The 24,402-nt window shown below is 45.3% G+C and overlaps 1 protein-coding gene across 8 annotated transcripts in view; it reads left to right on the top strand.

Annotated features, from left to right (window-relative positions):
- LOC123993554 (phospholipid-transporting ATPase IA-like) overlaps positions 1-24,402 on the top strand; it is a 197,570-nt gene that overhangs the window by 166,183 nt on the left and 6,985 nt on the right. For all 8 annotated transcript variants that reach the window (XM_046295834.1, XM_046295836.1, XM_046295831.1 and 5 more), the window contains 6 exons: positions 3,992-4,070; positions 6,448-6,509; positions 7,116-7,172; positions 7,487-7,594; positions 20,755-20,843; positions 21,815-21,907. In XM_046295834.1, the coding sequence (XP_046151790.1) occupies positions 3,992-4,070; positions 6,448-6,509; positions 7,116-7,172; positions 7,487-7,594; positions 20,755-20,843; positions 21,815-21,907 (488 nt within the window). The remainder of the gene's footprint in view (positions 1-3,991; positions 4,071-6,447; positions 6,510-7,115; positions 7,173-7,486; positions 7,595-20,754; positions 20,844-21,814; positions 21,908-24,402) is intronic.

The raw sequence follows: 24,402 nt of genomic DNA, 5'->3' as shown, positions 1-24,402 counted from the left end.
ATGTGAGGAGGTGTTGTTCCACACTGTGTTGAGGTGGGTGATGTGAGGAGGTGGTGTTCCACACTGTTCTGCTGGGCAGAGTGAGGAGGGTGATGTGAGGAGGTGGTGTTCCACACTGTGTTGTGCTGGACAGAGTGAGGAGGGTGATGTGAGGTGTTGTTCCACACTGTTGTGCTGGGCAGAGTGAGGAGGGTGATGTGAGGTGTTGTTCCACACTGTGTTGAGGTGGGTAATGTGAGGAGGTGTTGTTCCACACTGTTGTGCTGGACAGAGTGAGGAGGGTGATGTGAGGTGTTGTTCCACACTGTTGTGCTGGGCAGAGTGAGGAGGGTGATGTGAGGTGTTGTTCCACACTGTGTTGAGGTGGGTAATGTGAGGAGGTGTTGTTCCACACTGTTGTGCTGGGCAGAGTGAGGAGGGTGATGTGAGGAGGTGGTGTTCCACACTGTGTTGTGCTGGGCAGAGTGAGGAGGGTGATGTGAGGAGGTGTTGTTCCACACTGTTGTGCTGGGCAGAGTGAGGAGGGTGATGTGAGGAGGTGTTGTTCCACACTGTGTTGAGGTGGGTGATGTGAGGAGGTGGTGTTCCACACTGTTCTGCTGGGCAGAGTGAGGAGGGTGATGTGAGGAGGTGTTGTTCCACACTGTTGTGCTGGGCAGAGTGAGGAGGGTGATGTGAGGAGGTGTTGTTCCACACTGTGTTGAGGTGGGTGATGTGAGGAGGTGGTGTTCCACACTGTGTTGTGCTGGGCAGAGTGAGGAGGGTGATGTGAGGAGGTGTTGTTCCACACTGTTGTGCTGGGCAGAGTGAGGAGGGTGATGTGAGGAGGTGTTGTTCCACACTGTGTTGAGGTGGGTAATGTGAGGAGGTGTTGTTCCACACTGTTGTGCTGGGCAGAGTGAGGAGGGTGATGTGAGGAGGTGTTGTTCCACACTGTTCTGCTGGGCAGAGTTAGGAGGGTGATGTGAGGAGGTGTTGTTCCACACTGTGTTGTGCTGGGCAGAGTGAGGAGGGTGATGTGAGGAGGTGTTGTTCCACACTGTGTTGAGGTAGGTGATGTGAGCAGGTGTTGTTCCACACTGTGTTGTGCTGGGCAGAGTGAGGAGGGTGATGTGAGGAGGTGTTGTTCCACACTGTTGTGCTGGGCAGAGTGAGGAGGGTGATGTGAGGAGGTGTTGTTCCACACTGTTGAGGTGGGTGATTTGAGGAGGTGTTGTTCCACACTGTGTTGTGCTGGGCAGAGTGAGGAGGGTGATGTGAGGTGTTGTTCCACACTGTGTTGTGCTGGGACACTTGAGGAGGGTGATGTGAGGTGTTGTTCCACACTGTGTTGAGGTGGGTGATGTGAGGAGGTGTTGTTCCACACTGTGTTGAGGTGGGTAATGTGAGGAGGTGTTGTTCCACACTGTTGTGCTGGGCAGAGTGAGGAGGGTGATGTGAGGAGGTGTTGTTCCACACTGTTCTGCTGGGCAGAGTTAGGAGGGTGATGTGAGGAGGTGTTGTTCCACACTGTGTTGTGCTGGGCAGAGTGAGGAGGGTGATGTGAGGAGGTGTTGTTCCACACTGTGTTGAGGTAGGTGATGTGAGCAGGTGTTGTTCCACACTGTGTTGTGCTGGGCAGAGTGAGGAGGGTGATGTGAGGAGGTGTTGTTCCACACTGTTGTGCTGGGCAGAGTGAGGAGGGTGATGTGAGGAGGTGTTGTTCCACACTGTTGAGGTGGGTGATTTGAGGAGGTGTTGTTCCACACTGTGTTGTGCTGGGCAGAGTGAGGAGGGTGATGTGAGGTGTTGTTCCACACTGTGTTGTGCTGGGACACTTGAGGAGGGTGATGTGAGGTGTTGTTCCACACTGTGTTGAGGTGGGTGATGTGAGGAGGTGATGTTCCACACTGTGTTGTGCTGGGCAGAGTGAGGAGGGTGATGTGAGGAGGTGGTGTTGTGCTGGGCAGAGTGAGGAGGGTGATGTGATGAGGTGGTGTTGTGCTGGGCAGAGTGAGGAGGGTGATGTGAGGAGGTGGTGTTGTGCTGGGCAGAGTGAGTAAGGTGATGTGAGGAGGTGTTGTGCTGGGCAGAGTGAGGAGGGTGGTGTTGTGCTGGGCAGAGTGAGGAGGGTGATGTGAGGAGGTGGTGTTGTGCTGGGCAGAGTGAGGAGGGTGATGTGAGGAGGAGGTGTTGTGCTGGGCAGAGTGAGGAGGGTGATGTGAGGAGGTGGTGTTGTGCTGGGCAGAGTGAGGAGGGTGATGTGAGGAGGTGGTGTTGTGCTGGGCAGAGTGAGGAGGGTGATGTGACGAGGGGTTGTTGTTCCACACTGTTGTGTTGGAGGGGCGGGTTGTTGTTCCACACTGTTGTGTTGGAGGTTGAGGTGGGGTTGTTGCCAGTGGGAGGTTAATTGGGTTTAAACGTGTAGTTGTAACATTGGAGATCATCTGAACCACATAGAGAGGGGGGTGCTCCTACCCCAGCGTGGGGGCCTGTTGGCAGGGTGGGAGGTGAAGTAAGGGGGGATAGGGGTGGGACTAAGGGCTTTTGTTTTGTTAAGGTGAGAAGGTCATGCCAGAGAGGCCAAGGTATGACGTAGAGCCCAGAACCAGACACACTCCTCCTGTTCCTCCTCTCCTCCTGTTCCCCTCCCCACCTGTGGACTACAACACTTGGTTTCCTCATCTGTTTCTAGTGTTTTTTTGTATGAAGCCTGCTTTTTATTTTATTGATCTTTTACAGAAATACTGAGACAGTTTTGCATTTGTACAACAAATAATCCGCATCCCCAGACTTCACCCCGCAGCCCCAGACGTAACTTCCGACCACAGAATCCCCAATTGCTGACTTAACTACACATGACACAGATCCACCATTAGGGAATCTGCACTAAAGGGAAACAAGTTGGAGTACAAGGAAAAGCATGCTGCATATGCCTGCTCTTTTAAACAACTGTTTTCGAGCACTAAGAGATGATCGTTATTCCATAATTGCTTAAAACCTGTGAAAAACGCATAGACTTCAATAAGCCGGTGGTTTTATAATTTGTTTTGGATAAGAAATTGTGCGTTCATAGACCGGTTTTATGAAGTTGTCGAGGGCGCGTTTTTACGGATGTGTGAAAATAATTTTGTCTTGCTGCCTGCCAAAAATTTATTAAAAAGTGAATATTGAGTGAAGTGTTCCTCCGCCACCCCGTTTTATTCAAATCTATTTAAACTTTTTTTTGTGGAGCAGGGTATGTGAACGAGGGGGCATGAATACAGACTTTTTTGGCGGAGTTGATTTCACAGCCATTTCATGCTACATCACCCTTTAGTGTTGTGTTTGGCGACATCCGAGCATAATGTACATTTGAAACACTGTGGTTTGGGAGAAGGACTATTGATTTAAACGGCTCATCCAAAATCTACAAACACACACCAACAGCACACACATACTGTAGAGTCGCCTGTGTGGAAACACACAAACTACTGTGTGCCCCTTCTTTTCCAGCTTCTTACTAATTACCGTAAAAACAAGTTAATCCACGTCAAACATGTCAACTTCTCCATGTTTTCAGATTGATTTGTGCTTGTTCGGTGCCCTCTTCATTTATTTTTCTCCCGATCTTAAATTTGCATATGAAAGACTGTTGAAGTTTGATGTGTGTGGGGGGGGGGGGGTCTACAGGAAAGGACAGGGAAAGGGAAGTCCTGCCCCCCACATAGTCCGACTTACGTGCACACACACACACCAAACCTACACACATCCCTGCACCCTCTTCTCCAGTCCTACACACAGGAGGATATACAAAGTGTGTGTCAGCGGGGTGGCCATTCAGAGAGGAGGCCCTACAAAACCGCCACTTAGTCAACTGCTGAGCCGGGACAAAGAGCCAAGGTCAGTGGTCGCTAGGCGGGTTGGGTCGGCCAACGGGTTTCTCATGCTTTTTCCTCTCCTTTTCTCCCTGGAACCCCCCAACCTACCCAACCCCCTCTCTCCTCCATCCTTCTCTCCCCCCTCCTTGCAGGTCTTCTGGGCCCATTGTCTGAATGGCCTCTTCCACTCGGTCATCCTCTTCTGGGTCCCCCTCACAGCCTTCCAGCACGGTAAGCACCTCCTAGAGACTCTAACCCTGACCTCCCAGGGACTCTAACCCTGACCTCCCAGGGACTCTAACCCTGACCTCCCAGGGACTCTAACCCTGACCTCCCAGGGACTCTAACCTCCCAGAGACTCATCTGGCACCTTGCTATTTGTGACTCAGCCTGGATTTCTAGTCTCTACATGCTCTGGGTAGAATGAGGCCAGTTAACACATACCTTATCTTGATTACTTTTCTTTTTTTACCCACAACCTCATGAATTATAAACATTGGCATGCTTGGCACGCACGCACACTCAAACATAGACACACACACACACACACACTTTCAAGTTCCCTTGTTCAGCTCACACTTCACTATATGGCCAAGTAGCTACAATTCTCAGACTGTGGTAAGGCTCAGGGTTGAGAGAATGGGTATCTTTGAGTCGATGGAGTCTTGGCTGGTGGAGCCAGAGGACCACACAGGCTTGGGCCTGCTCTCCAAATAAAGTGAAGAGTGAAGCCCCTTCAGTCTGACTGACAGGCTGTCAGCAAGGCTTCGAAGCACACATAGGCATGTGACTAGCCGAAAGCAAAAAGGAGCCAGTCTCTTGCTCTCCCTCTTTCTTCTTCTCTTTAACCCTCTCTCGTTCTTCTTCTCTCCCACCCTAACACTCTCCCCAAGCACGCCCATGTGTTGAATTTGGAGGATGCTCAGAATTTAGGGGGTATTGAAGTAAATGTTGCTAGTACAATCAATGAGGGAATTCTTTTTTTTTTTAACTGAACAAAGAGTTGACCCATGCCGGTTTTACCGGTTTGCTTTGATTTGAATACTTTATTTGTCAAATATTACTGGACTAATTCTTGTTTTTGTTTTCAATAATAACCTGGCTTAACTGGTCACATCAACCATAGTCCAGACTGCTTCCTGATTCCTCCATCAGGTTACTCCATTAAGCATATGCAATGGACACACACACACACACAGTCTTGTACAGCTCACCTTGTGGGGACACACAATTCAGTCCCATTCAAAGTCCTATTTTCCCTCAGCCTAATCCGTACTCTTACCCTAAGCCTATCTCTTAACCCTTAATGTAATTCTAACACTAATTCTAACCTTAACCCTAAACCCCCTAGAAATAGTATTTGATCTTGTGGGGACTAACTGTCAAATGTTTGTTTATTTACTCCCCACAAGAATAGTGAAACATGTCCACACACATCTCACTGCTCTAATGGGCCATTATGTCCAATGTTTCATCTCACTGCTCTAATGGGCCATTATGTCCAGTGTTACATCTCACTGCTCTAATGGGCCATTATGTCCAGTGTTACATCTCACTGCTCTAATGGGCCATTATGTCCAGTGTTACATCTCACTGCTCTAATGGGCCATTATGTCCAGTGTTACATCTCACTGCTCTAATGGGCCATTATGTCCAGTGTTACATCTCACTGCTCTAATGGGCCATTATGTCCAGTGTTACATCTCACTGCTCTAATGGGCCATTATGTCCAGTGTTACATCTCACTGCTCTAATGGGCCATTATGTCCAGTGTTACATCTCACTGCTCTAATGGGCCATTATGTCCAGTGTTACATCTCTAATGGGGAATGATGCTCGCCTGCACATACAGTACTCACAGGCTGCATCCCAAATGGCATCCTATTCCATTTATAGTGCACTGCTTTTGACCAGGATCCATATGGCGTTGGTCAAAAGTAGTGTGCTATATATATGTATATATGACCAGTGTATATTTCACTGGTCATCACCAAAGCCAACTCCTCCTTTGGCCGCCTTTCCTTCCAGTTCTCTGCTGCCAATGACTGGACCGAATTGCAAAAATCACTGAAGCTGGAGACTCAAATCTCCCTCACAAACTTTAAGAATCTGCTGTCAGAGCAGCTTACCGATCATTGCACCTGTACACAGCCCATCTATAAATAGCCCACCCAACTACCTCATCCCCATATATATATATTTTTTTCTCCTTTGCACCCCAGTATCTCTACATGCACATCTATCACTCCAGTGTTAATTGTAATTATTTTGCCACCATGGCCTATTTATTGCTTTACCTCTCTAATCTTACTACATTTGCACACACTGTATATATATTTTTCTATTGTGTTATTGACTCTTTTTTTTATCCCATGTGTAACTCTGTGCTTTGCTTTATCTTGGCCAGTTCGCAGTTGTAAATGATAACTTGTTCTCAACTGGCCTACCTGGTTAAGTAAAGATGAAATAAAATAAATGCAGACAGTCTGTCTGCTCTTCGGTAGTTTTCTCCATAGCTGAGATTTCACATTTCTTCTGGTCTAGTGGAACTAGCAAAGAGGGATATGACCATACGTCTAAAAGCTTTTCATGTTCATCCTTTTCACAGATACGGTCTTTGGCAACGGAAAGACCCCGGACTATCTCCTCTTAGGCAACATGGTTTATACAGTAAGTATGTGTCTCAAATGGCACCCTTTTGTGTGTGTGTGTGTGTGTGTGTGTGTGTGTGTGTGTGTGTGTGTGTGTGTGTGTGTGTGTGTGTGTGTGTGTGTGTGTGTGTGTGTGTGTGTGTGTGTGTGTGTGTGTGTGTGTGTGTGTGTGTGTGTGTGTGTGTGTGTGTGTTGCACTATGAAGGGAATAGGGTGCTATTTGGGACACAGCCTGAGTCTCTTTTGGATGAGCACACAGTCAGTTCAGCCCTCCCCTGACTGATAACCAGTGTTGTATTTCTGCTTTTTTAGCTTTGAGAATGAAGACATCTTTGTCCGTCTATCCGTAACCTTGTGTTAGCCTCAGTGTCTTGCTGTGAGATTATTTTACAGTTTGTTTTGAATTTCTTTATTTATTTTTGACCGTCTTGAGCGTCATTACTGTGTTTTGATCAAATATATGTGAGTCAAACAGTATTTCAAATTCTAAACTAAGGAATACACATTTAGCTGTCATATAAAATATGTGCGTTTTCCTGTCAAACTTCTGACTTTGATTTTGACTTATTCTCAATGGCGAGGAAGATGTTGGTTTAGCATTTAACATTGATGTTCTGTTTCCTAGTTTGTGGTCATCACCGTGTGCCTTAAAGCTGGCCTGGAGACCTCATCGTGGACTATGGTAGGCTCTCTCCTCTCACTACAATATCTTGTCTTTTCATCGTCATTCTCTTATGGTACCACAGACCCTTGTAACAGAGGCAGATCTTAAAAGGTCCATAATAATGCTCCATCCAGCTTTTCCTCTTCCTCCTGCCACTCCTGGCCTCCATTCACATGACATAGGCTTTTCAGCAGAGCTACTAGCAGAATAACTTATTGTATAATTACTCTACAATAAGATGGTTAGTACTCTGTATTTACTGTTGGAACTCTCACTGCCAACACTCTATTTATGTAAAGACAAAAGGAAGTAACATTCTCTGTCTCCTCCAGTTCAGTCACATTGCCATCTGGGGCAGCATCAGCCTGTGGGTGGTGTTCTTCGGTATCTACTCCTCTCTGTGGCCGCTCATCTCTCTGGCTCCGGACATGTCTGGCGAGGTAAACACTCATCTTACCCTCCACCCTCCTTTAAACCCAGCAAAACATGTCTGATCACCTCTTCGTTCCCAGAAAGTTAGTACGGGCTCCATTGGAAAATTAACAAACGTTGTAGGAATGTTCACCCCCCCAGCAGTGATAAACCCTACTGTATCATGCTGTCATTCATAACTCAACAGAATGTACAGTATCTCCTAAAATTGCTGTTACTGACTAAGGGTGGTAGTTGTTGAGAAGGATTTCAATGTGTCTATGCCGTAACCCAACTCTGTGTTTCTCATCGGAGGGCCAGAGGGGATCTAGACTGTCGGGACTGACAGATTCTGGGTTGTGTTGCGGAATGACTTAATTGGGCCCAATTAGCCCACTGTTTGTGTTATGTCACCCTCGCATGCCCCCTAAGTATCTGCAGGTGACGGTGAAACCTTGTCGCTGTACGGAGGAGCGATTCAACAATTCACACTAAAACCTGAAGTATTTGTGGTGGTGTTTTCAGCAGAGTTATATTATAGCAGGTATTTGTGTCTAAGTATTGTATTTGTAATACATCCAAATTAAACAAAATCAAACAGATATTCAGAACAAGGTAAAGTGTCTTAAATGCATTTTGCGGTATGACACATAAGGCACTGCTCCCTTGGTGCATCCCCGCCCGCGCACACACACACACACACACACACACACACACACACACACACACACACACACACACACACACACACACACACACACACACACACACACACACACTGGTGCTTTCATCCAGTCCCTGCAGTTTTGGAGTAAAGGGAGTGATGGTGCTCTCTGGACAGCTTGGTAACCCTATGCCTAGCTCAGCCGTGGGGACCCCAGTACATCATCACACTGGAATTATGTTCCTGACACCCGAGAACATATCAGAGTCCTGCTAAATGACACCAGGCCTCCCAGGCCCCAGTTGTGGCAGAGGAAGAGTGGAGGTCTCTACAGGGTCGTTCCACCTCGAAACCAACCATCTCAGATTGTTGTGATATTGTTTCTGTTAGAAACAGATAAGATTACATTCCTGCAACATTATTGTGTTGAAATATAATTAGATCTCTTTGAGCTAATTGATTGCATCCAAATTGGCCATTTTAATTTATAGGATTCATGTAATATTCCATAACTATAGTCCCTAATATTCAATTTGGACCAAACTCTTTTCTAACAATGAGTAGGGACAAGGAATCCAAAGAAATAGTCAAAAGTCAACCACGGTCCGCCCACAACGAGTATATATTATCAGTTCTCTGTCTGACAAGGAGTATGGAGCTACAGCTCGGGTATTGTTTCGTCATCCTTTGTAATATGAAGTTGGTGACGTGTTCTTCCCCCTGTTCAGATACAGTTGTCATTTAAGTTCTGTTTATGTCCCATCCTACGTCCTTACCAGATTCTGACCACTATTACAAAGGTACAGTGGGGCAAAAAAAAGTATTTAGTCAGCCACCAATTGTGCAAGTTCTCCCACTTAAAAAGATTAGAGGCCTGTAATTTTCATCATAGGTATACTTCAACGATGACAGACAAAATGAGAGAAAAAAATCCAGAAAATCACATTGTAGGATTTTTAATGAATTTATTTGCAAATTATGGTGGAAAATAAGTATTTGGTCACCTACAAACAAGCAAGATTTCTGGCTCTCACATACCTGTAACTTCTTTTTTTAGAGGTTCCTCTGTCCTCCAGTCATTATCTGTATTAATGGCACCTGTTTGAACTTGTTATCAGTATTAAAGACACCTGTCCACAACCTCAAACAGTCACACTCCAAACTCTACTATGGCCAAGACCAAAGAGCTGTCAAAGGACACCAGAAACAAAATTGTAGACCTGCACCAGGCTGGGAAGACTGAATCTGCAAGAGGTAAGCAGTTTGGTTTGAAGAAATCAACTGTGGGAGCAATTATTAGGAAATGGAAGACATACAAGACCACTGATAATCTCCCTCGATCTGGGGCTCCACGCAAGTTCTCACCCCGTGGGGTCAAAATGATCACAAGAATGGTAAGCAAAGATCCCAGAACCACACAGGGGGACCTAGTGAATGACCCGCAGAGAGCTGGGACCAAAGTAACAAAGCCTACCATCAGTAACACACTACGCCGCCAGGGACTCAAATACTGCAGTGCTAGACGTGTCCCCCTGCTTAATCCAGTACATGTCCAGAACCGTCTGAAGTTTGCTAGAGAGCATTTGGATGATCCAGAAGAAGATTGGGAGAATGCATATGGTCAGATGAAACCAAAATATAACTTTTTGGTAAAAAATCAACTCGTCGTGTTTGGAGGACAAAGAATGCTGAGTGGCATCCAAAGAACACCATACCTACTGTGAAGCATGGGGGTGGAAACATCATGCTTTGGGGCTGTTTTTCTGCAAAGGGACCAGGACGACTGATCTGTGTAAAGGAAAGAATGAATGGGGCCATGTATTGTGAGATTTTGAGTGAAAACCTCATTCCATCAGCAAGGGCATTGAAGATGAAACGTGGCTGGGTCTTTCAGCATGACAATGATCCCAAACACACTGCCCGGGCAACGAAGGAGTGGCTTCGTAAGAAGCATTTCAAGGTCCTGGAGTGGCCTAGCCAGTCTCCAGATCTCAACCCCATAGAAAATCTTTGGAGGGAATTGAAAGTCTGTGTTGCCCAGCAACAGCTCCAAAACATCACTGCTGTAGAGGAGTGATGGAGGAATAGGCCAATATACCAGCAACAGTGTGTGAAAACCTTGTGAAGACTTACAGGAAATGTTTGACCTCTTGTCATTGCCAACAAAGGGTATATAACAAAGTATTGAGAAACTTTTGTTTTTGACCAAATACTTATTTTCCACCATAATTTGCAAATAAATTCATAAAAAATTCTACAATGTGATTTTCTGGATTTTCTTTCCTCATTTTGTCTGTCATAGTTGAAGTGTACCTATGATGAAAATTACAGGCCTCATCTTTTTAAGTGGGGGAACTTGCACTATTGGTGGCTGACTAAATACTTTTTTGCCCCACTGTATATATTGGTTTGCTTACTGTGTAAGCAGTCTCTGGACAAGTTATGACAGCAACCCATGCTTTGGTTTTGTCGGTCACGGTGTCAAATGCTAACTTTTTAGCATTTGTAGCACAAATCTAAAATGATGGTACCTAATACCTATATTAGTATTTTCAAGCTTCATATTCAAATCATCCCAAAGTATCGAAAAAATGATTGTGTAACTCAATTATGTTACTTATACAGTTGAAGTTGTAAGTTTACTTAGGTTGGAACAGGCCGGACCCTTAGGTTGGAGTCATTAAAACTAGTTTTTCAACCACTCCACAAATTTCTAGTGAACCAACTATAATTTTGGCAAGTCATTTAGGATATCTACTTTGTGCATGACACAAGTCATTTTCGAACAATTGTTTACAGACAGATTATTTCACTTATAATTCACTGTATCACAATTCCAGTGGGTCAGAAGTTTACATACACTAAGTTGACTGCCTATAAACAGCTTGGAAAATTCCAGAAAATGATGTCCTGGCTTTAGAAGCTTCTGATTGAAATCATTTGAGTCACTTGGAGGTGTACTTTACAACTGTGAAGCACAGTGGTGGCAGCATCATTTTGTGGGGGTGCTTTGCTGCAGGAGGGACTGGTGCACTTCACAAAATAGATGGCATAATGGGGAAGAAAAATGGTGGATATTTTGAAGCAACATCTCAAGACATCAATCCAGAAAGTTAAACCTTGATCGCTCATGGGTCTTCCAAATGGACAATGACCCCAAGCATACTTTCAAAGTTGTGGCAAAATGGCTTAAGGACAACAAAGTCGAGGTATTGGAGTGGCCATCACAAACCCCTGATCTCAATCCCATAGAAAATGTGTGGGCAGAACTGAAAAAGTGTGTGCGAGCAAGGAGGCCTACAAACCTGACTCTGTTACACCAGCTCTGTCAGGAGGAATGGGCCAAAATTCACCCAACTTATTGTGGGAAGCTTGTGGAAGGCTACCCAAAATGTTTGTCAAAAAACAACAACAATTTAAAGGCAATGCTACCATATACTATTTGATTGTATGTAAACTTCTGATCCACTGGGAATGTGATGAAAGCAATAAAAGCTGAAATAAATCATTCTCTCTACTATTATTCTGACATTTCACATTCTGAAAATAAAGTGGTGATCCTAACTGACCTAAGACAGGGAATTTTTACTAGGATTAAATGCCAGGAATGGTGAAAAACTGAGTTTAAATGTATTTGGCTAAGGTGTATGTAAACTTCTGACTTAAACTGTAGATGATTTGGATATGAAGAGCGAAAATGCAATGCAATTGGTGCTATTGACCTGCTTTGCGTTTCTGAAATGACATGGAACGACCCTGCACTAAGTAGCAAACACCTCTTTCGCTGACTCGCTTTCCCTCTGTCACTGTTGCTCTGTCGTTCTCGCTTGATCTCTCACTTACTAACACTTTCTTTCTCTGCCTCTTCCCCTCTCCTCTTTCTTTTTCATGTTCTCTCTTTCCCCCCTCCCTCTATCACCCACCTTCCCCTCTGTCTCTGTGTCTGTTTGTAATGCCTGAGGGTCATGATGATATAGACACCACTTCTTGTTCTACAGTTTCTGACTCCACAATTCACCTCATTCAAGAAAGACGTTGAGCAATGGCTGACTTAATGCGATAGCATTTGTCAGTGTCAGTGAGTTTGAGCTTTACTTGGACGATTGACAAGACAGGTGCCTTGGACCATCCCTTAAACATCTTGAAACAGACATCTTAAGTTTGACAAGATGCTTGGTTGGCCCAGGCCCAAACCACACATGAATTTTAGCCTTGAGTTGACGTGGATGAAAAGGGAAGATTCAAATCTGATATTTTCTGAGGAGTGACATGAGCTGCTATAGTAAGGGCTTAGGCACACCATACGAGATGACACGGCAAATGCCATCACCCTGGCCCGTCTCCTGGCGATTTCCTGTTGCTATCAACAACACAGCTGTAAGGATGTTAGAGCATAGATAACTCTGTGCCTTTCCGACACCTGCCATTTCCTTTGCTTTTGCCAGCGTCTGCAGTGAACAGTACTTATTCTCACACTCACTTGACCGCTTGTCATCGACACGTTGGATTCACCCCTCAACAGGTGCGCATCACATTCCTCCCGCAGTTTGTGCCAAGCGATAAGCAACACCTTCTCCTCAGTGTTTTGCTGAGAAGGGAGAGGTTCATATTTTGGCATACTGCAGACGTACAGCAGAGAGACAGAGACGTTTTCAATACGAAGGAAATATGAACATTTAAGAGAATAGAATTAAAGGTTATCCTCACAATTTGTTTGTCTTTTGTGTCCTGAGAACCTTCACCGAAAGTTAACTTTTCTGAAATTGAACCCTCCAGAAATGTCAGATTAACAAATCCTTTTGGGTTACTTTGATCAGTCATAGTCATGAAATGTTAACAGTACATGGAAGGGCTACATATCAGTTCATGTAAAATAAAAAGGTATTAAAAAGAAGAAATCCAGGACACCGATAATGAAAGGTGACTTCACCGTCTCCTTAGGCTCTGGTCAAAAGTAGTGCACTATGTATGGAATATGGTGACATTCACTCACACGTTTGTTTGAATGGAATTATTTATATTGAAGTACAACTATAGAGCCTCCAGTGCAGGCAGCTCATCAGGACTCACTTGCTTTGAAGAACAAGAATGGCCCTACAGAATGGCACAGAGGCCAGCTGCACCTCACTAGATAACTCATCCTCTCTCCACTCAGGCCAGCTCCACTCAGCCATGACCAGTCTAGGACAATAGAGATTGTGTGTGTGTGTGTGTGTGTGTGTGTGTGTGTGTGTGTGTGTGTGTGTGTGTGTGTGTGTGTGTGTGTGTGTGTGTGTGTGTGTGTGTGTGTGTGTGTGTGTGTGTGTGTGTGTGTGTGTGTGTGTGTGTGTGTGTGTGTGTGTGTGTGTGTGTACACACTATCTCCAGTGATCCTGCGATTGAAGTAGCAGGGCCACAGATGACAGATCTCCCAATTTCTCCAAAATTACCAGGGACCCCTAAAAACTCTGCAGGACGAGTGAAACGAGGCTTCCAGCCCACTGTGGTTTTATAGAATCCACAAGGTTCCTCACTATTAAACCAGTGACAGCTATGATGGAATTAAAGGAACTTCAGCATTTCTATTGACTTTGTCCCCTCCACTGGTTTCCCTCTGTGTCTGTGTTTTAGGAATACTTAAGGCCTTTAAGAACCGCTCCTGTGTCGTATGGTAGCCCCCTCTGCGCTGTCGTTGAAAACCCAATGATTTATGGAAGACTTGAGCGGCTGTGGAAGCCACGGGATAGTCCATGGTGTGAGACTTGCTGTGTGTGTGTTATGTATGTCAGTATATGTAGTTGAATGGCCATGGATATGGGCGTACTTGTCATTATCCGTGAGCTAATACATGTCAAACTGACACAGTCTGTCGGCTAATCTATCTCACTTTAATAATTCTTGAGTCACGTTGTAAATCACTATCGGACAGTTGTGCCTGGATGACTTCTGTTGAGCTATTACTGTTTTTGTTAGCGTTCTGTCCTATGTTTTTCTTCGGGATATCTCAGGGCTATTGAGAGGCGACACTCAGAGAGTAAACAGATGGACCCAATTGAGCAGGCCCAGTTTAAGTTTTCCATAGTAAAAGCTTACTGGGGTGGGGGTGTTAGGGATTTGCTTTTGCGTTGCAATGATGACATGCAGGGAATTTGTGGGCCTCGTCCGAAATAGGCCCTTCACACACTCTTGCTCTCTTTCTCCTTCACTCTCTCTCTCAAATCAAATCAAATGTATTTATATAGCCCTTCGTACATCAGCTGATATCTCAAAGTGCTGTACAGAAACCCAGCCTAAAACCCCAAACAGCAAGCAATGCAGGTGTAGAAGCACGGTGGCTAGGAAAAACTCCCTAGAAAGGCCAAAACCTAGGAAGAAACCTAGAGAGGAACCAGGCTATGTGGGGTGGCCAGTCCTCTTCTGGCTGTGCCGGGTGGAGATTATAACAGAACATGGCCAAGATGTTCAAATGTTCATAAATGACCAACATGGTCGAATAATAATAAGGCAGAAGAGTTGAAACTGGAGCAGCAGCACGGCCTGGTGGACTGGGGACAGCAAGGAGTCATCATGTCAGGTAGTCCTGGGACATGGTCCTAGGAAAGAAAGAGAGAAGGAGAGAATTAGAGAACGCACACTTAGAATTCAAATAGGACAACGAATAGGACAGGAGAAATACTCCAGATATAACAAACTGACCCTAGCCCCCCGACACATAAACTACTGCAGCATAAATACTGGAGGCTGAGACAGGAGGGGTCTCTCTCCTTCGCTCTCTCTCTCCTTCGCTCTCTCTCTCCTTCGCTCTCTCTCTCCTTCGCTCTCTCTCTCCTTCGCTCTCTCTCTCCTTCGCTCTCTCTCTCCTTCGCTCTCTCTCTCCTTCGCTCTCTCTCTCCTTCGCTCTCTCTCTCCTTCGCTCTCTCTCTCTCTCCTTCGCTCTCTCTCTCTCTCCTTCGCTCTCTCTCTCTCTCCTTCGCTCTCTCTCTCTCTCCTTCGCTCTCTCTCTCTCTCCTTTGCTCTCTCTCTCTCTCCTTTGCTCTCTCTCTCTCTCCTTTGCTCTCTCTCTCTCTCCTTTGCTCTCTCTCTCTCTTCGCTCTCTCTCTCTCTCTCTTCTCTCTCTCTCTTCGCTCTCTCTCTCTCTCTCTCCTTCGCTCTCTCTCTCTCTCCTTCGCTCTCTCTCTCTCTCCTTCGCTCTCTCTCTCTCTCCTTCGCTCTCTCTCTCTCTCCTTCGCTCTCTCTCTCTCTCCTTCGCTCTCTCTCTCTCTCCTTCGCTCTCTCTCTCTCTCCTTCGCTCTCTCTCTCTCTCCTTCGCTCTCTCTCTCTCTCCTTTGCTCTCTCTCTCTCCTTTGCTCTCTCTCTCTCCCTTTGCTCTCTCTCTCTCTCCTTTGCTCTCTCTCTCTCTCCTTCGCTCTCTCTCTCTCTCCTTCGCTCTCTCTCTCTCTCCTTCGCTCTCTCTCTCTCTCCTTCGCTCTCTCTCTCTCTCCTTCGCTCTCTCTCTCTCTCCTTCGCTCTCTCTCTCTCTCCTTCGCTCTCTCTCTCTCTCCTTCGCTCTCTCTCTCTCTCCTTCGCTCTTTCTCTCTCTCCTTCGCTCTTTCTCTCTCTCTCCTTCTCTCTCTTCAGGGCATTAAGTTTACCTCCCATCTCTTTTCTCTCCCACCATCCTCAGGGACTGGCTTTTTCATTCTGCGACTGTGTTCACAGCCTATCCGACCACTCAATAACCTTAAGGATTTGGTTTAGGGTGGTAGCATGGAGCTGGTCATGTGACTTTTTGGGGGCTTTTTTTGGCCAAACGTATAGATCCATCTTCAATTTGTAGCATAGAAATCGGCACCCTCAAATCACCCAATAGCCATTTCCCTAGATCCTTAGCTCCATAGCAGAACAGTCTACCCCTCTGTTCCAACATCCACCCCAGTCGTATGGTCCGTTAGAGCCAGCTGAATTTAGCCAAACGGATATGGACGGAGGTAGACCAAATCATTCACTGGGACTGGATTTGACTCTTTTTTTTAAAAACACGTCCTTTCATCGGGCCCAATAAATTAAAAAAATGCCGTACAAAGAGACTCTGCGCCCAGGCTGCTAGTGTCCAAATATTAGCATCCAGAGGCTTTTGGCTATGGCAGCACCAGGGCCATGCAGAGAAAGGGGAGAGACTCAAATCTGACAACCTTTCAGATATGACAGAACGAGGCATGGTAAGAGTGAGGTGTGTGTGTTTGCATGCTTCTGTGTGTGTGTGTGTGTATGCGGTGGGCGTGTGTGGAAAGTTGGCTTTTCTCAATCTATGCTTTCTAAAGCCAAAGGCCTTGGAACGGGGTGAATAGTGAAGGCCTTAATTGTCCTTCCTTCATATTTACCATCACAATGGCAGGCAATAACATTCTTGGGGCCTTACTATCACTGTGGCCTGCCTGGCATGATCAGCCAACTGCTGCTGCGCTGAGACCCCCTGATCAATGCATCCAAGCATAGTAATCAGACGCCGCAGCACTGAGCCGATTGGATCAGTCCTGTCCCTTGACAGTCACATAAAGGATGGTTTGAAAAATCTGTTTTCTTAAACTGAGACGCAAAGTTTTAAAATTGTGAAACATGACAAGCGACTGTTGGCGTGTCCATATCGTATTCAGAGTGAAACCACTGCTTCTTTTTGTAGATCTAAATATATTTAGAATGTGTATCTCAAACAAATAGCCTTCAACAGCTCTGCAACAGCAAGAAAAGCCTGCTTTAAACCAGATCTTGCTGGTCTGCTTCAAACCAGATCTAAGGATTTAAGTGACACAGTGAATGTTTTTTCACCTATGGCTATGAACTAACTTGGCTGTGTGTGTATCTATTTTTGTTAGTGTGTCTGTCTCCCCAGTGGCTGTGAGGGGGTTGACAGCCTGTCAAAACACTCTGCCCTGTAGCTGCGGACACCACTGTCTGCCCGCCCAGACAAGTTTATTTGTTTGTCCTAAAATACATCCACCTGCACCCCAGCTCCGTCTCTAGCATCTACCAAAATGGCTGGCTCTGCCAGTATTTAATGTGTCTGTCTTCAAATCCTCAACAGATAAACATTTAAGATTTAGTTTAGCATTGAATTTACAGATTAGAGAAGTAGTCAGACATTCAATGCAGTTTGCTGTAAATGTTTGTTATGATTTTGTAACGGCGTTCGTCTGTTGAAAGAGAGTCGGACCAAAATGCGGCGTGGTGGTTACTCATGTTCTTTAATGAAAAAATGAACGATACATGAAATAACTTAAATCTACAAAACAACAAACGAAACGTGAGAACCTATACAGCCTATCTTGTGACAACAAACACAGAGACAGGAACAATCACCCACAAAACACACAGTGAAACCTAGGCAACCTAAATACGGTTCCCAATCAGAGACGACGAGAATCACCTGACTCTGATTGAGAACCGCCTCAGGCAGCCAAGCCTATGCTAGACACCCCTACTCAGCCGCAATACCAATGCCTACTAAAACCCCAATACGAAACACAACAAAATAAACCCATGTCACACCCTGGCCTGACCAAATAAATAACGAAAACACAAAATACTAAGACCAAGGCGTGACAGATTTGTTGTTTTGGTTATATTGTTTGTGCTTTGTATTATTTATGATGATATTTTGGAACAGTATTTGTAAGAAGTTGGAGTTTAAATTAGGAGCTGGTTTATTTTCCATCCACGTTGACTTCAATTTATTGTATTTAATGTGCTGAGACACTGTCTGCGTTTTTTTTTTTTTTTTTTTTTTTCTAGACACTTTAAATGTGGCTATTAAAATGTGTGATACATTGGATGAAAACAAAAATAATTAAAGTTGGCGTTACGATAAAGTAAAGTCTATGTCTCTACCCGGGACTGCCTAACTTCAAACTTGACGTGAATATGTCCTGTGCGCTAATGTAATTTTCCCTCGGTCACTGCTGGCCAAAATAGAAAAGCTCCATTCATTCCAATATCATTTCAAACATTCGGAAAAAGCCATTTTGATTTCCACTCATTTGGGATTTCCTCTTTCCCCGATGTTTTGTCAGACATCATAGTCCGTTTGCCTGATAATGAAGAGCAGATTAGCTCATTTAGGAACACCTGAACCCTTTGATAACTTTGACATTGATCCGTGTGTGTGTCTCCTAAGGCGCCATCCTAGGGTCCGGCCTGTTCCTAATTACAGGAAGACCCTTGTCTGGGGGCCCCTGCAGTTTGAACAACTGGCACAAGCATGTACTGCCCAAATTGCTGATGCGAGGAGGCGTGTGTTTTGCTTTTTGACATGTAATGACCGATAGTTTCACAGCAGCCAGGCCAAAGCAAACACAGCCCTGCGCAGACGGCTGTATGTGACGGCCTGAGCCAAGAGGATTCCTCTGTCTCCGCCCCGCCAGACCAAATGGAACATACACAGCTGTAGTTGCCCACCATCTTTGAATAGGTCAATGGAAAGACTACCTTTTAGAACTGAACTCAGTGGACTTTCATGTGTTGCTGCTATACCCTTCTAATGTTTCTCTTTCCTTGTACTGAGGATCGAGTGAACGCCCTTCAGGCATCATCAGGGCAACAGGTTGCTAGTGGAGATGGGTTTCGTGGTTCGAGTTGAGAATCCCCTTCACCCTTCTTCCCATTGATACCTCACCAGTGGCCTGTCTGCTGAGGAGGCATCCCGCTCCGCTGCACCGTCATTCCCCACCTGCTCTTGAGGCCAGTCACTGTAGCTAACAGTTGCCACCAGGATGGGAAATTAATGGGTTAGGGCAAAAATGCCATTGAAAATGTAATGACAAGTATGAAGAAGTGTTAGCTACTGTATTTCCTCCACTCTGGCTAAAGGTTTCCTTTTGGCACAGATCTAGGATTAGCTACATGCTTACCTTAATCATTTGAGGGTTGATTGCAAAATTGACCTTAGATCACCTACACCCTACCCCCCGCTCCACTCTGTCCACATCCACAGGTATGTTGTCCAATACCTCTTCCTTGTCAGAAATTGAGCTTTACCCAAGGTTTCTCTACTGATAGGGAATAATTAGAATGAGGGGTTTGGACATGATTCCCATTGGTCTGTTTGGAGAGTGAAATAACACCACAGTAACTGCCTACCCTGGTAAAGAACACCACAGTAACTGCCTACCCTGGTAAAGAACACCACAGTAACTGCCTACCCTGGTAAAGAACACCACAGTAACTGCCTACCCTGGTAAAGAACACCACAGTAACTGCCTACCCTGGTAAAGAACACCACAGTAACTGCCTACCCTGGTAAAGAGAACACCACAGTAACTGCCTACCCTGGTAAAGAACACCACAGTAACTGCCTACCCTGGTAAAGAACACCACAGTAACTGCCTACCCTGGTAAAGAACACCACAGTAACTGCCTACCCTGGTAAAGAACACCACAGTAACTAACTAGCCTGGTAAAGAACACCACAGTAACTGCCTACCTTGGTAAAGAACACCACAGTAACTGCCTACCTTGGTAAAGAACACCACAGTAACTGCCTACCCTGGTAAAGAACACCACAGTAACTAACTAGCCTGGTAAAGAACACCACAGTAATTGCCTAGCCTGGTAAAGAACACCACAGTAACTGCCTACCCTGGTAAAGAACACCACAGTAACTGCCTACCCTGGTAAAGAACACCACAGTAACTGCCTACCCTGGTAAAGAACACCACAGTAACTGCCTACCCTGGTAAAGAACACCACAGTAACTGCCTACCCTGGTAAAGAACACCACAGTAACTGCCTACCCTGGTAAAGAACACCACAGTAACTGCCTACCCTGGTAAAGAACACCACAGTAACTGCCTACCCTGGTAAAGAACACCACAGTAACTGCCTACCCTGGTAAAGAACACCACAGTAACTGCCTACCCTGGTAAAGAACACCACAGTAACTGCCTACCCTGGTAAAGAACACCACAGTAACTGCCTACCCTGGTAAAGAACACCACAGTAACTGCCTACCCTGGTAAAGAACACCACAGTAACTGCCTACCCTGGTAAAGAACACCACAGTAACTGCCTAGCCTGGTAAAGAACACCACAGTAACTGCCTAGCCTGGTAAAGAACACCACAGTAACTGCCTACCTTGGTAAAGAACACCACAGTAACTGCCTACCCTTGTAAAGAACACCACAGTAACTAACTAGCCTGGTAAAGAACACCACAGTAATTGCCTACCCTGGTAAAGAACACCACAGTAACTAACTAGCCTGGTAAAGGGCACCACACTAACTCACTGCCAAAGCTACTTCCTTAGCCCCAGGCTTCTCAAGATCATAGTTAAAACCCAAACAGCAACGTGTCATTTAGTCACAGTGAATTACCATATATTGTCAAACTGAGTTGATCCATGTAATTATTTTGCCTATTCATTTGTTTATTGTGGGTAATTTGGTTGTTATAAAAGATGTAACAAGACTGCCTAAAGCAATCTGAGCCTTTACTGCTGCACCTACTGAGCCCTGTTTTGTCTGCAATGACCTAAGGAATGTGTTCCTGTTTTTCTGTATGTGTGTGTGTCTCAGGCGGACATGATGTTCAGTTCGGGAGTCTTCTGGATGGGCCTGATATTCATCCCTGTCACCTCCCTGGTCTTTGACGTGGCCTACAAAGTGTGAGTTCCCCCCACTCATCACCACCACCCCCTCCACATGTCCTGCTCACGGGAAATTCCTTAGATCACATGTACAATTACAAATAGAAGTCATTTATAGGATCCATGTGGTGCCGGGGTTGGAACCGTTTCAGTGAACAGAACCGAAAAGCGTAAAATATTTTTTCCCTAGAAACAATCAGAACCGCAAAAGAAAGAGATTCATATTGTTCCGAAACAGAACTGTTATTTTTAAAACATGGGAACTGGTTAATAACTTTATTTTACACTCTAGGCATTTTTTTCCAGTCCCACAAGATACACAACAAAGCCCCTATGCAAAGCCCTCACTCTGTCACTCAGAAATGTATTCTAGTGTCAGCTGAAAATTCTTTGCTTAAAAATAAATAAATCAGGAAATGGGAACTATACTAAATAAATACTAAACTGGTCTCAGACATATAACATTTATAGTTACCGGTATATCATGTTTTTTTTTGCAGATTCTGCTCTAGGAAAAATGTCTTGAGAAACTATTTAGACCACCAATAAATAACATGCAGTGTAACATTTTATAGGTATTTGATTCATAGCAAGATATGTATTCTAATACTGTCCGATTCAGAGTTTAAATAAGTGAGGACTATTCAGAATGAAATTATTGAGGTCATTGGGAGACTTTGATTCAGAGTTGAGATACCTAAACTGTCTCATAGTTCTGGGAAATCCAGAGGAATCACATTTACAGCAGATTGAAGCAGCAACTAAAAGCTAATTGTGGTATCATTTACCAGACATCTACTCTGCCTCTGATATGCAGAATTGATTCAGATTGCATATACATTTTTGAGAAAGCCTCTTGGACTGATTTGGGATGGTCTGTTACATAGAGATGCAATATAATCCTTCTGTACAATAATATAAGGAATAGTGTTGTATTTAACGCTGTGGTTGTGAATGCCTGTTGGTGACGTCTGCTCCTTTTGAGCCAGTGTGAAAAAGGTGTGCTTTAAAACCCTGGTGGATGAGGTGCAGGAGCTGGAAGCCTTGTCCAAGGACCCAGGAGCCCTGGTGCACGGGAAGAGGTACTGGACCGTCTCTCACCCTTTTCTCACCTTCCTCCTTTTCCAAGAGGACATCCCAAATGGTACCCTATTCCCTATAAAGTGCACTATTTTTGACCAGGTCCCACCATATAGGGAATAGGGTGCTATTTGGGGCGCAGCCTTGAAAATGCTTTGTTTGTAGGTTAGCTTTTATCCTTCACAGTACCCTTATAAACTCAGCAAAAAAAATAAATGTCCTCTCACTGTCAACTGTGTTTATTTTCAGCAAACTTAACGTGTAAATATTTGTATTAACATAAGATTCAACAACTGAGACAAACTGAACAAGTTCCACAGACATATGGACAACAGACATTGAATAATGTATCCCTGAACAAAGGGGGGGTCAAAATCAAAAGTATCAGTCTGTATCTGGTGTGACCACCACCTGCATTAAGTACTGCAGTGCAGCTCTTCCTCATGGACTTCACCAGATTTGCCAGTTCTTGCTATGAGATGTCACCCCAATCTTCCACCAAGGCACCTGCAAGTTCCCGGACATTTCTGGGTGGAATGGCCCCAGCCCTCACCCTCCAATCCAACAGGTCCCAGACGTGCTCAATGGGATTGAGATGGGGCTCTTCGCTGGCCATGGCAGAACACTGACATTCCTGTCAGCAGGAAATCACGCACAGAACGAGCAGTATGGCTGGTGGCATTGTCAGGATGAGCCTGCAGGAGGGGTACCACATGACGGAGGAAGATGTCTTCCATGTAACGCACAGCATTGAGATTGCCTGCAATGACAACAAGCTCAGTCCGATGATGCTGTGACACACCACCCCAGACCATGACGGACCCTCCACCTCCAAATCAATCCCACTCCAGAGTACAGGCCTCATTGTAATGCTCACTCCTTCAACGATAAACGCAAATCCGACAATCACCCCGGTGAGACAAATCCGCGACTCGTCAGTAAAGAGCACTTTTTGCCAGTTCTGTCTGGTCCAGCGACCGTGGGTTTGTGCTCGTAGGCGATGTTGTTGCCGGTGATGTCTGGTGAGTACATGCCATACCAACGGGCCTACAAGCCCTCAGTCCAGCCTCTCTCAGCCTATTACGGGGCAGTCTGAGCACTGATGGAGGGATTGTGCATTCCTGGTGTAACTCTGACAGTTGTTGTTGCCATTCTGTACCAGTCTCGCAGCTGTGATGTTTCGGATGTACCGATCCTGTGCAGGGGTTGTTACATGTGGTCTGCCACTGCGAGGACAATCAGCTGCCCATCCTGTCTCCCTGTAGTGCTGTCTTAAGCGTCTCACAGTACTGACATTGCAATTTATTACCCTGGCCACATCTGCAGTCCTCATGCATGCTTGCAGCATGCCTAAGGCACATTCGCTCAGATGAGCAGGGACCCTAGACATCTTTCTTTGGGTGTTTTTCAGAGTCAGTAGAAAGGCCTCTTTAGTGTCCTAAATTTTCATAACTGTGACCTTAATTGCCTACCATCTGTAAGATGTTAGTGTCTTAACGCCCGTTCCACAGGTGCATGTTCATTAATTGTTTATGGTTCATTGAACAAGCATGGGAAACAGTGTTTAAACCCTTTACAATGAAGATCTGTGAAGTTATTTGGATAATTTGTAAAAATCCAAATAATCTTTGAAAGACAGGATCCTGAAAAAGGGCTGTTTCTTTGTTTTGCTGAGTTTACAACCAGAACATCTCAAACTTTTCTCCATCTCATGAATTCACAAATACTCTTTATATTACTGCATACACCGCATGTACAACACTTGACTTAGTGTATAACTTCTAAAAGTTTAAATGTGTATTTACCCCCTGAGAATTCAGTAATATTTATCTTGGCTTCCCTGTTTTTAGTACGTATGGTGTAATCACGGTCTGCCTACTGTATACTATACGGTTCACTCTTAACTCTACTCTTTGAACTCTGCTCCAGGCCATCCATCCAGGCTGTTATACATGCTTGGAACATGACTCTCTCCCTCTGAAACTGTGTGAAGAGAGACTGTAGTGTACTATGGAGCCTCCAGCTAATTAGAGACTTGCATCTTGAGCTAAACTCCCAGAGATGATTTGTGTTGCAAATGGCACTGTATAGTGCACTACATTTGGCCAGGGCCCATAGGGAAATGGGTGCCATTTGGGACACAGCGATCAGTTAGCCGGGTCTCATCGATGGCCTGTGGAGTGCATTAGCATGGATCAGACCAGTGTGAAATCTCCTGCCAGCTGAAAGTGAACCCCCCTATCTGGCCACAGGCCCAGGCCCAGCAGGCTAGGAACCTGGCCCTGGACCGGACGCATGTAGATGCACTCACTCAGTTCCTTTCTCACACTCACACAATTATATACACACACACCACACATCTCTCTCACACACACACAGAATCCACCCCTTCTTCCTCTCCCCCATGCCTGGTCTCTCCTCAGCAGGAAGTGCAGTTGGCTGGTCTCTCCTCTGTCCTGTGGAGGACTGTACTGTGAGAGAGAGGGCTTGATGTATG

Source organism: Oncorhynchus gorbuscha, linkage group LG13, assembly GCF_021184085.1.
Source record: "Oncorhynchus gorbuscha isolate QuinsamMale2020 ecotype Even-year linkage group LG13, OgorEven_v1.0, whole genome shotgun sequence".
Classification (NCBI taxonomy): Eukaryota; Metazoa; Chordata; class Actinopteri; order Salmoniformes; family Salmonidae; genus Oncorhynchus; species Oncorhynchus gorbuscha.
This window is presented reverse-complemented; position numbering and strand designations above follow the sequence as displayed.